This window comes from Helianthus annuus, chromosome 14 (genome assembly GCF_002127325.2).
Source record: "Helianthus annuus cultivar XRQ/B chromosome 14, HanXRQr2.0-SUNRISE, whole genome shotgun sequence".
Taxonomy (NCBI): domain Eukaryota; kingdom Viridiplantae; phylum Streptophyta; class Magnoliopsida; order Asterales; family Asteraceae; genus Helianthus; species Helianthus annuus.
Window position 1 is genome coordinate 136,151,165 of NC_035446.2, and position 13,361 is coordinate 136,164,525.

A 13,361-nucleotide genomic window follows, 5' to 3' on the forward strand; every position below is an offset into this window, starting at 1 on the left:
ACCGGACAATGGCGGTCGGTGTGTTTTTTAAGCGTCGAGTTCGCCGTAGCCTTCATGAACTTCCCGCAACCTTTGTACCGTGCCATTTCATGGCTATTGGACATCAAGCACAGATCAAAGTGCCTCCAAACTTGGGGGTTTCTTTTGGTTTCCAAAACCATGACCACTTCATCGTTGCACACTATAACCGATTTGAGGTGTAACTTGAAAGTTGAAACCGATTTGAGTGGGAATAAGTTTTGTTTGATGGTGATATGCATATAAATACTTGAAACCGATTTTAATGGCAATAAATCGATTCCTAACGGCTTTATATCCGTTGGAATCGATTCTGGCAGCCTTTTGCAGCTTTTTCTGGAAGTTACCCGGAGGAATCGGTTCCTCTGGACCGGTTACTAAAAGTTCTAGTAATTTTGGTTTGAAACGGGGTAGGAACCGGAACCGGTTCCTACAAGAATCAGTTCCATTCAAACTCAGTCAAGAACCGGGTACGGTTAGAAACCGGTTTCGGGTATAAAAAAACCCAATTTACCCATCTCTAGCTATAGTATGGTATATAATAGTTGTATTATTAAAATATAGATGTTTATATTACTACTACGACAAATATTTAACAAGATTAAAAATACCAAGAAACAAATTTGATTGTTAAAATGAATACTTTAATTATTGCAGCTGAACTCTAGTTACATCCACTCAACTTAATTTAGAGTGGGCACCGGGTCAAAACATGTCAGGGAACGAAACCAAAAACTGTAAGAAAAGAACCCGACAACCAGGCCATTAAGATTTCAGGGTTGAGTCAGTCTCGGGTTACTCAGGCTGGTCAGAGTCAAGTTATGCTTGTGAAGGCTCGCATGGGGAGAGACTACACGGTGGGTTAAATGGTCCAACTGGGTCCAGGTCAAATTTGGTTGTTTCGTTTGGAGGTTATTCCAATCCAAGATCATGGTATGCTCCAAATTGATGGTCAGGGGTTTCCGATTTATCCAGATAAGTGTCTTTTTTTTTGCTTATCCGAACTTGAACCGGTGAGCCACGTATTAGCTTTGTGTCCTTTTTTGAATGGAATTTGGAGGGGTCTATCGCTATGGAGCGCTTGGGACTTCACGGGTTGGTCTTTGTGTCATTACTGTGTGACAAGGTTGGGGTACAAATCGGGTCCTCAGGCCGGCCCAAGGGTAAGCCAAATGAGGCTTGGGTCTTGGGCCACCAAAACTATAGGGCCTGTACAATTTGATGAAACTACAGTCCATTTATAAAATATTTAGGGTGTGGCTTATTAGCAAATTGATGGTTGTGGTGTAGTGGTTTTGTGTATGTATGGATGTTGGTAAGACCCGGGTTTGAATCCCTGGTTCACTATTTTTTTTCTTGTTTTTAAATTTTAACACAATCTTTCAAATAGTTACACTTGGGCCTTCAAGTTTAACTTTCAATCACATACATTTTTTTTGGGAAAAAGGCCACAGAATTTTACTTCGCCTTAGGCCACCAAAATGGTTGAGCCGGCCTGCAAGTCCTTACTTATATATATAGTTGTTTGGTTCATATGGAAGGAGAGGAACATCTTTTGTTTTCCAAATTGACGTCAACCATCTCAAAGGTGACTGAAGAAATAAAGGTCAGTTATATTGATGTGTTAAACCTAGATCGCAATGGCAGTATATGGATTGGTCATTGTGGCTGCGTTCTCCGGCGTCTTGTGTGTAAGGTCTTTCTTTTCGAACGATTGTAGTGTATCTGGTTTGTGTTGAGTTCCTAGCATTCTTAGGGTACTTTTAAATTAAATTGGTTTCTATTTTTAGTTGGGTTTCAATCGGGTTTGGACCAAACTGACCCGAAATCAAATACATTAATATTAGGAATTTTATTCGGTTTCGGTTTGTTGGCGAAGTGATATCACCCCTACAATTTAAATATATAAACCATCCCATGACATCCGAACCACATAAAATCTAAATACACATGTAAAAAGTGGATGTAACGCCACAACATCAGAACCATATAAAATCTAAATACAATACACATGTAAAAAGTGGATATAACGAAGATTGTGCATATCGCATGCGTCGTCGGTGCAATTTAAATGGAGTTTTTTCCCAAATAGGTGTAGGTGGAAAAAATATTTACCAAAATAGGTGATTTGAAAAATATTTACCAAAATGGGTGTTTTTCTTTATTTTCTTTCTTTTACTAATTATATTATAAATCTTCTTTTTTTAGTTTAATCAAACTATTATCACTTTTATACTCTTTTTCTTCAATCAACTCATTATATTTTTATATATAATATATATATATATATATATATATATAATTTATTAAAAAGAATTCTTATTTTATGATCGAACCATGTTAAAACAAATTGAAATTGTTGAGAAAGACCTCTCACCTACTTTTTTTTATTTATTTTTCTGAGGTAATATTAATTTCATTTACTATTTGGTTAGTGTAAATAATTAACAATTCAATACTCTTGTTAATTTTTATTTGATAGAATTAATAATGAAGAGAGAAAACTTTATATTTGAATTATTTAACTTACGTAAATATAAAGGAAATAAAAGAAAAACCTTAAAAAAGAAAAAAAAAGAAAAGAGATATAATAAGTTAGTTAAAAGTAAAATAAAAACCATTTTGAGTTGTTTGAAAAAAACGTGATATTGAATAAAAAACAAAATCAAAAAACACAATATATTTGTTTAAATTAATAAAACAAATAAAAATACTCATTTTGGTAAATATTTTTTCTAAATCACCTAGTTTGGTAAATATTTTTTCCCACCACTATCATTTTGGAAAAAAAAACTTAAAAAACACCTATTTTAGTAAATATTTTTCAAATCACCCATTTTGGTAAATATTTTTTCCACCACCACCTTTTTGAGAAAAAACTCAATTTAAATGATTATTGATTTGAAAATAGGTTTCACATTGAGTGGCATAATTCCAATAATATCAACATATTTCAATGTCAAAGTATTACACTATTATGAGTCATCATTACAAAATGATTTAATCTTTCGAAACTTTTTACACACATTCATTAGCTTATAACAACTTATAAACCGGCCATTAATAATATATCTTATCTTAGCTTCAAACCCAAGTTACATCTCCAAAATAAAGGTTGTTCCACCATCCCTTTTAAACAAGTTGTAATTTTATTATATATCATTTAAAATATGATTTTTTTAAAGGTCATATCCATCTTCATTTTCGACTATCAACTATCATCCATAAAATTTACAATATACAGGGTAACTATATAACCCTCAATCCCATAGATATATGCATACCTAAATACTAGATAATATTATAATGGTTTAACTATTTCTGCTAATACTCATTTGCAGTTTGAGCGGAAGCTATGCGAACGTTCAAACTGGTCCGAAAAGTGTGATAAAAGATGTTTGAGTATTACACAGTTGAGGGTATACGCAGGACTCGGGTATGAAGAATTCAAACATATTCTCATACGAAGTGCTTTTTTATTTCGACATATTTGGTTTATTGATATGAAAAGGATTCTCTGGGATATACATTGTCACATTAAACACTACTTACCTTTGATTTAGTGACATGTCATAACTAACTTGTTTTAACATTGGCGCCGCCCCACGGTATTTGACCAAGGAATTATGTTGTTCCTACTATAAACACAATATCCAAACATGGAGTCGCGTGAATCTGAACAACCACTCTGATCAGCATTGAAAGATGTTGTGGTAGTATGACTATGAGATGAAGTTATCTTGAGACTTTAGCTTAGTACTTTTGTGTACTTTCAATGTTTTTTGAGTACACATTCATAGATATAAGACCATGTGTAGTGGTTTGGGTGAATAATGCCCTTACCCTTGGGCGTTTTCCGCCATGTGGTAGTACAGTCAGTAAGGGGCATTATTGGACGTTTTTCTAAAATGGGTGTAGTGGGGATGTGAGTATTATGTTAAAGGGTGTAAATAATTAAATAAAAATAAAAAAATCAACAAAAAAACCTATTGGATTAAAAAAGGGAATCTTAAATGCTATTGGCCAAACACATATGTTGAGGGCGTCGTTTAAAACACGCCAAGGGAAATTTTTTTCAAAAAAATCGCAAAAAAACGCCCCATGTAATGGGTCTTCGGCGTTATTAGGCATTTTTTTTTAATTTAAAAAAAAAACCCCACTACACATGGTCTAAGTGTTTATGGTATATTATTAGGGGATCCGGGGTGGGATAAATTTCCCCGTTATATTATTTTTGCACACGTGATAAATGCAAACAAACCATCGCCACCCTACAAAATTAACGCGTGAATTTTAATTTCCGTGATATTTTTGACGCGTGGTCAATGGAACCATGTGAGAGGGTGTGACGGTTTATTGTTGGGTGTTGTGAGTGATAAATGAGTGGTGAGTGATAACCACCCTTACCCCCTTACTTGAATGTGTGTAAAAAAACCCATACCTAAAATACTACTATACTAGATATTTACAACGGTTTGTTTATTTAAATATCTCTCTATCAGGGTTATAAATGAGTCGGGCAAAACCCGAGCCTGACTAGACTCGAGCTTGGCTCGGCTCGTCTTGTTTATATGAAGCTTGAGCTTGAGCTCGGCTCGATTCAAATTTACATATTTGATATTCCCCATTTTTGCTTATAAACTTCTTTTTCGAAATTCTGAATCTTTAATTACAATATTTGAATTCATTCACCTTGGAATGTGATAGAAGTAATAAAAATCAAGCATACTTACAATCAACAAAAGAAACAATTCTAACATCAAAAATTATCAAATCACTTTTAATCTAAACCATCGGTATACCTGTATTTACATCTCCATCATATGTAACATAACCCAAAATTCAAAACCAAAAATACCCCAGTTCTTAAAATCTACATCACAGAAGTTACTAGCATCATCTAACTGTAACCCAACTACCCGAATCAGACCAATCAGGCACCTCCACCGTCACAAACTGCCGCAACCTACTCACCATCGACAACCGTGTTTCCACTTCGTCCTTAAACTCCGATTCCAACGAAAAACACGGAGTCTCCGCAACCGCTTGCTCTGACTCCCAATCTGGAAAATCAAATGGATCTCTTGGAGACGTTGATCCGATGATTGCGACCCCATCCTCACCGTCAATAAACGGATGCTTCAAAAGCATCTCAGCCGTCCATCTTTCACTCGGGTCTTTAACAAAACATTTACCCAAAAAGTCTTTTCCCGCGTCCGATAATTTCCCTGGAATCTCCGGAATTTCGGCGCCAACGCCGATTTTCATCAAAAGCGAACCAATGTCGGAACAATTCCAAGCTGGCACTCCGGTCAACATCTCTGACACTAAACAGCCAACTGCCCATATATCCGACGCCGTTTCTTGTTCCCCACCGACAACTGTTTCCGGCGCCATATAAAGCGGCGTACCTCGTACCTCCTCGTACTTCGGTTTAACGGTCTTAAACACCTCAACCGCCGCCGCCCTTTTTGCTAACCCAAAATCTGCAATCTTAACATTGTCATCCGAAAACAACAGAATATTCTGGAGCTTGACGTCACAATGAACAATCTGTTTTTCATGAATAAACTGAAGACCTTTTAATATCGATTTTGTATACCTCCGAACATCAGATTCCAACAACCTTAAACCCTCCGAACTCTTCAGTTTATCGAATAAAGATCCACCAGAAGCATACTCCAACGCAACATTATACAACTTCTCACCGTTTTCGACCGTGATACACTGGTCGTAACACTCAACAACCTCCGGGCAGTCTTTGAGTTCATTCAACATCATAAACTCGTTCTTCAAACAACTTGAATGTGACAAAGAACATGATTTGACCGCCATTAATGGCGGGAAACGCGAGTTTTGACTTGTGGGTTTTGCTAAAGTGACCTTTGCGAAGGTTCCGTGACCGATTTCTTGACCCCTGATCCACTCCATTGGCGGTGTATGCATCAAATTTTTTTTTGTGTGAATGTGAATGAATTGGGGAAGAAGTGATATGGAATTGGGGTGTATATATAGGAGTGTGTATAATGAATGAGTTTGGATTTAAAATTTGGAAAGAGAAAGAGCGCGTGATAGTTATTGGAAGCGTGGTTTATATGATATATTCCGCGCTTAAAATAATATCTTCATCGCCAACAATTTCTTTGATGGCAAAAGATACGGTGTATCCGTGGCCGTGTATAATTAATTCTTATTAATAGATCCGGACTTGGAATTGATTTCGGATTATATTTTCAAATTTGAAGATTGTGTTTATTTATTGGGGATGTTTGGGATTCCTTCTCAAAAACAACTTTTTTTTTGAAAGATAAATTTCATTAAATCAACCTCTGACCTAAACGGGCAAAAGGCCAAACAAACAACAGCGCTCCCGACCCAAAGAGGCAAAGGAGTAGAAAAAAACAAGCTACATATACAATGGATATTTACACCAGTCCACCCAATTAATATAATTACATGGGGATCTATTTCTAACCCAAGCATACCCTCTCGATTTAATCTCCTCTATGATGTCTTTTGAACTGCACCTGATCTGATTAAATACCAAATCGTTCCTTCCTTTCCAAATGCACCAGCATGAGATAATAGCCAATCCATATATGATCTTCTCTGTCTTCTTACCACTTTTAATACCTTTATGAATGTCAATAATGTCTTTGAACTCAAAAAAGAAAAGCGGCGGTAATTTGCAGCAAACGCTGAAAGTCGACCATACGCGCATCGCCATCAAAAACAACTTATTAACTTTTATAAGTCATTTGAGTAAATTTGCCATTTTAGCCTATCAGTTTTAATTAAAATTCACACTTGTAACAACTCACACTAAAATTAATACTTAGTAGATTAATTATCTATTAAGGAAACCCTAATTGAGAAACCCAAGTAATTCCGCATAAACCCTAGAATTTTCAGAACAATCGGAATTAAGATCAGGGCCCCTAAAACCCGAGGGGGGGATAAACCCTAATGGACGATTATCCTTATTATTCGTTGTCCCAAATGAAATTCGCGAAACCAGCAACTCAGCAAGGCTAGGCAGGTGACTAACCTACCCTACCCTACTTTGTCACCCGAGGCGATACGCGACACGCGGGAGGTGCAAAAATCCAGTATATATAGAGGGGGTTGGGACTTGAATTCTGGCCTTTGTTCGACGATAAAATTCCAAACATACGTTAAGTTATAGCAGAAACAGTTCACAACACACACTAATCTCGAAACGCTGCCGCAATCAGGGTAATAACTCGATCGCTATTACGATTCAACGTCCGATCGATTGAAACTATCCAACGATTGTTTAAGTGCCGCTCAAATTGAGTTTATACTTTGTTATTCATCGTGATTTCGACTTGAATGTTTGAGTGCTGTTCGAACTCGGACTATACTCTGTCATTCGTTGTGAATCCGTTGAATTATTAAGTATTGCACTTTGTTAATCGTTGTGAGGGTTTAATCTCGTGAATTGACGTAACTGCTGAATTAGTTACTAACCCCGTTTGTGTGGGCATTGTTATTTAAATTAGGTCAAAAGGCTAATCAGTAAAGCTTATACTCTGCTCGTTAAATCTGCAATGTGAGGCATTCTCTTTTTATCAACTGTTTTACAAAACTCCAAATTATTTTCAAAGTTATAATTACAGGGATTAAGTCTTTGTAATCACCAAGTTACAGCCGGTATGTGGGGTTTTGTATACATTACTTGATAATCTTCAACATTGGGGCAGCCAATGGGTGATATGACCATAATCACAGACACCACTGGACAGGTGGGCCAGTGGGTCGAGTGACAAAGTACCGTGGGTAGTTGGATTGATATCAGAAACATTGTAATCGCTCTTAATACTGTGAATTATAACAAATGTGTCGTTTTAGTAAAATGAATGATTCACTCAGTATTTCTCCGCTGACAAAACCTTTTTCAAACATGTTTCAGGTGATCTACTGTGAGCAAAGAAAAGTGCCGTGAAGCACTACCAGCTTAGAAAAGTGGCTCAATGTAAATAAATAAAGAAACATGTTTTGAGAAATAAAGATTTCCCTGTGAAATCAGCTTATTGTAAATTATGGGATTCCATCCCTAAAACGGGCAGTTTGAAATATTGAAAGATCCTGTTTTAAAAAGTCTTCCGCTGTCGCCTAAATTAAAGTACCACAGGATTCCTGTCCCGCGGCTCCTGAAACGGGTCAAACCGGGTCGGAGGCCGTGACAGGAAAAGGTGGTATCACAGCCACTGTTTTAAGCTTACTGATTTAAGCTCACTGTTTTAAGCCTATTAAAGTAATTTGGAACATACTTAGGAATTCTGATTGCTATTCTGTGAATATATGTTTTAACTGATTTATTTGTTAAAATTACAGTATGGGTAAACAAAAGCTTACCACTATCTACCACAAATTAGATAGTACACCTAAAGAAAAGGGAACCTCTTTCTCCAAATATCCAACCAATTTAGAAGAAGGGATTTTTGTCCGTAAGGCAAACTATGAAAATCCTCTTGCCCCAGAAAAAAGAAATTCAATTCTTAGAAAGGGTAAGGAGAAAAAGAAAACCCAAGCCAAGAAAATGAGGTTTAATCCGGAAATACAGGAATTAGGCAATAATCCACCTTGGGAAGACCAATTAGATGAAAAATGGGTAAATCTTTATATGCTACCTACCGTAGCAGAAAATGCAAACCTCTAAACTATCAATAAGCCTGGTCTAGTAGAAAATTACAACCCAGTAAATAAATAAATCCGAGTGTGTTTTCTTTCCTGTTGTCCTTTGTACAAATTAGTATGCAATAAAACTTCAATGTTTATTTGTTAAACTTTGTTCCAAAGTTTTAACTTAGCGTTTTTGTGCATTTTGCATATATGCTACACAGCATGAGTGAGCTATCTGAAGCATTCCAGAATCTCAACCTCTACCCAGTACCAATTGAAGTCTCCCACGACTTTACTGGATATGTTGCTGACATAGAGGAACCTCTGGAATTCCAAGCTCCACCGCTGGAAAAAGCAAAACCTAAAAAGAAAAGAAGATATGTAGGATGGAGGAAAGTGCGCAGGAGAAAGCCAGCCACTAGGAAACTTCCTAAAATAGAAAACCCTGTGAGCAAAGGGAAAGAAATAGAGACCGGAGAGAGTTCCAAACTAGTAGAAATCGAAATAAGGGAAGATATTAAGCAAAAGGGAATCGAGATCGGAGAGAGCTCTAAACAACCTGAGGAGATCACATTTCAAGACGAAATAGACCGTCTACTGTTAAATTATGATGTCATAGAACCTGTCAACAATAATCTCTACTCTTACCCTGCCACAGCCCAACTCCCAATAAACTTAGAACCAGCTATTCCAGACCCACTAATCCACACACGACCTTTAGGCCAAATGGAAGAATGGTGGACAAATGACTGGCAATTCCAAAATATGATCAACAGTCCTTATTCCTTCCTCCCAAAGTTTGATCCAGAACCTATCCCCAATCCGCCAATGAGCAACGAAAACTTAGCCGAACTTCGACAGTTTGGTGAAGAACTGATAGGAACAGGAAATAGGATCCGGGAAATGGGGGAACAAATCTCCTGGAAGTACGACGAGAGGGAGCGTCGCTACTAAAACTGCCAGTGGACCAAAAGATAGGGGGGGTGGAAAATATGTCTGTATAATAACAGTAGTAGTAAAACCTAACTCTGTAAAATGGGAAACAAAACATTGTAAGATAAACAGAGTGTATGGAAGCGTATGTAATCTATAAAACAAAATAGAAGTCGAGGCATCGATAATTTTGGTTATAGATGTATGTTGTAGGATTTTATGTGTTTATGTGTGATTATTTTGTTATCAACAATTAGATACTAATAATTCATACTAATTAGCAGATGGAAAACGCTAATAATGAACCAGTTAATGAAGTAAATCAATCTGAGCAAAATCAGGAAAATCAGTATATGACTAGGCAAGATATTGAGAACATTGTTGCTCTAGGGATAGCCAATGCTATTCCAGAAATTATGGCTGCTGCTCAAAAACCTGCCGAACCACAACAATTAATCCCTAGTAAACGTACTTCGGAAGATAACGGCAGTAACAACATAAATGGAGGCGACAATCATGATGATCAGGAACCACGACAGGTCCCACTCCCTAAGAAAATGAAAGCTGCAACGCCTGGTTGCACTTACAAAGAATTTCTTGCCTGTAAACCAGCAGAATTTGCAGGTAATGAAGGGGCAACTGCAACACTGCGTTGGTTAGAGAAAACCGAAGCAGTAATTGCAATCAGTAAATGTGCTGAAGAAGATCAAGTGATGTATGCGTCGAATCTATTCAAAGAAGGGGCGCTAGAATGGTGGAACACAGTGCTACAAGCAAAAGGAAGAAGAGCGGCTTATGCGATGAACTCGGAAGAATTTAAGAGTCTTGTAGAAAAGAAAATTATGTCCTGAATACGAAAAAGAACAAATGGCCAACAAGTTCCTGAGTCATCGTATGATAGGCGTAGACTGTCGAGGATATACTTCGACATTCTTCGAATATGTGAGAGTGGTACCTACCCTGGCTTCGCCAGAACCGGTACTTATTTCCCGTTATATTTGGGGATTAATCGGAGAAATCCGTAACATCGTTAAAGCTTCGAGACCACGCACTATTGACGATGCTGTGGAATTAGCGAATACCCTAACAGGTGAACTGGTACGCACAAAAGAAGAAGATCGAAAGAAGGAATTGGCTCAGAAAATTACCCAAGGATTTCGTATGGGTAATAATAATAACCGCTTCAAAAGAAGAGGAACAGGGCAATCTTCAAACCCGTCATTTTGCAGAAATTGCAAAAGGAAACACTTCGGAAGATGCAATATAACCTGCAATTTTTGCAAATCTGTGGGACATAGTGAAGAAAACTGCAAAAAGAAAACCATAGTCTGCTATAATTGTGGAGAAACAGGACATTACAAAACAGAATGTCCTAAATTGGTTAAAGCCGCAGATAATAAAGGCAAACCAGCTGAAGGAACAACCAAAAAGAACGCCCGAGCATTTCAATTGACTACTCAGGAAGCCGAACTGATTCCTGACGTCATAGCCGGTACGTTTTTAGTTCACGACGTTTATGCAAAAGTATTATTTGACTCTGGTGCAAACCAAAGTTTTATCAATACTTCATTCTGCCAAGCTCTTAACTTACCCTTAACCACCCTTAGGCAGATCTTTACTGTTGAGACGGCAGATGGGAATTCTGTTAACATAGATAAGGTCCTGCAAGAAGGAAAGATAGAACTTCTAGGCCATAAGTTTTCTGCAAACCTGTTACCTATGAAATTAGCCGAATTCGATGTAGTATTAGGAATGGATTGGTTAGTAGCCAACCATGCCCGAATCCTTTGTGATAAAAATTCTGTAGAAATCCGTACCCCCACAGGAGAAGTAATTTTAATTATAGGAGATAGACCTCGAAAGCCAATAAAATTCATTTCAGTAATGAAATTGGCTAGTTATTCAAGAAAACAAGAGATGGTGTATATGATTTCTGTAATCATTAACGCTAAAAGTAAGGAACTCCAGGGCATCCCTATAGTTTCAGAATACCCAGACATTTTTCCAGAAGAATTACCTGGGTTACCATCTGATAGAGAAGTAGAGTTTAGAATTCATCTAATTCCGGGTACTACACCAATAGCCAAGGCACCATATCGATTAGCACCCACCGAAATGCTAGAATTGAAAAAGCAATTAGACGAATTACTAGGCAAAGGATTTATACAACCTAGTTCATCCCCTTGGGGAGCACCAGCGTTGTTTGTGAAAAAGAAAGACGGATCAATGAGAATGTCTATCGATTATAGAGAGCTGAATAAGGTTACAATTAAGAATCGATACCCATTACCTAGGATTGATGATCTTTTTGATCAATTGCAAGGAGCTAAATATTTTTCTAAGATAGACTTGCGGTCCGGATATCATCAATTAAAAGTACAAGAACAAGATATACCTAAAACTGCTTTTAGAACTAGGTATGGACATTATGAGTTTACAGTTATGCCCTTTGGACTAACAAATGCCCCAGCAGCATTTATGGACATGATGAATAGAATCTGTAAACCATATTTGGATAAATTTGTAATCGTTTTCATTGACGATATACTTATTTATTCCAAAAGTCAGGAAGAACATTGTAAACACCTGCATGCACTCTTAACTTTGTTAAGAAAGGAAAGGCTTTATGCCAAATTCTCGAAGTGTGAATTCTGGCTGCAGGAAGTACAATTTTTAGGATACATGGTGAATCACGAAGGAATTCACGTAGATCCTGCCAAAATAGAAGCAATCACCAAATGGAAGGTTCCACAAACGGCTATCGAAGTTAGAAGTTTTCTAGGCTTAGCTGGATACTATAGACGATTTATTAAGGATTTCTCTAAGATAGCTGTGCCTTTGACTAAGCTAACTTGTAAAGCAGTTAAGTTTGAATGGGGACATAGACAAGAAGAAGCTTTTAAGATTCTAAAGCACAGATTGACAAATGCTCCAATTTTAGCTTTACCTGAAGGAACAGAAGATTTTGAAGTATATTGTGATGCTTCAAAATTAGGATTTGGATGTGTATTGATGCAACGCAAGAAGGTAATTGCGTATGCCTCTAGGCAGTTGAAGAAACACGAGGAAAATTACACGACGCACGACCTAGAATTAGGAGCCATAATTTTTGCCCTTAAAATCTGGAGACATTATCTGTATGGAAGCAAGTTTACTATCTATACAGATCATAAAAGTTTAAGGTACATATTTGGGCAAAAAGAGTTAAATATGAGGCAAAGAAGGTGGATGGAAATCCTAAGCGATTACGACTGTGATACTCAATGTCACGAAGGAAAGGCAAACGTAGTTGCAGACGCCTTAAGTCGTAAGTATCATGAAAAGCAAAAGCGAGTCCGTGCTCTTAGATTAAATCTACAATTAGATTTAATGGAACAATTGAAGAAGTTCAAGAAACAGCAATCAAGGACGATGCTGAAGGAATGAAAGGATATGTAAAGGAACTGGAACAAGGAAGTGATGGAATTTGGAGATTCCACAAGAAAAGAATTTGGGTACCTAAGCAAGGAGAATTAAGAAATAAGATTTTAGAGGAAGCCCATAAATCTAGGTATACCATGCATCCAGGTAATAATAAGATGTACCAAGATTTAAGAAATAATTTCTGGTGGATAGGTATGAAAAAGGATATAGCTAGTTATGTATCTAAATGTCTTACCTGTTCACAAGTAAAAGCGGAACATTAGAAACCTTCAGGACTACTACAACAGCTAAAAATGCCTGTATGGAAATGGGAACTCATAACAATGGATTTTGTTACTAAG

The 13,361-nt window shown here is 37.0% G+C and overlaps 1 protein-coding gene across 1 annotated transcript; it reads right to left on the reverse strand.

The window, feature by feature from the left end:
• Positions 1-4,747: 4,747 nt before the first annotated feature.
• Positions 4,748-6,009, reverse strand: LOC110903954 (mitogen-activated protein kinase kinase kinase 17). Its single transcript, XM_022149762.2, has one exon. It carries the CDS (start codon positions 5,962-5,964, stop codon positions 4,915-4,917), a length of 1,050 nt encoding a protein of 349 aa, XP_022005454.1. The 5' UTR covers positions 5,965-6,009; the 3' UTR covers positions 4,748-4,914.
• Positions 6,010-13,361: the final 7,352 nt, after the last annotated feature.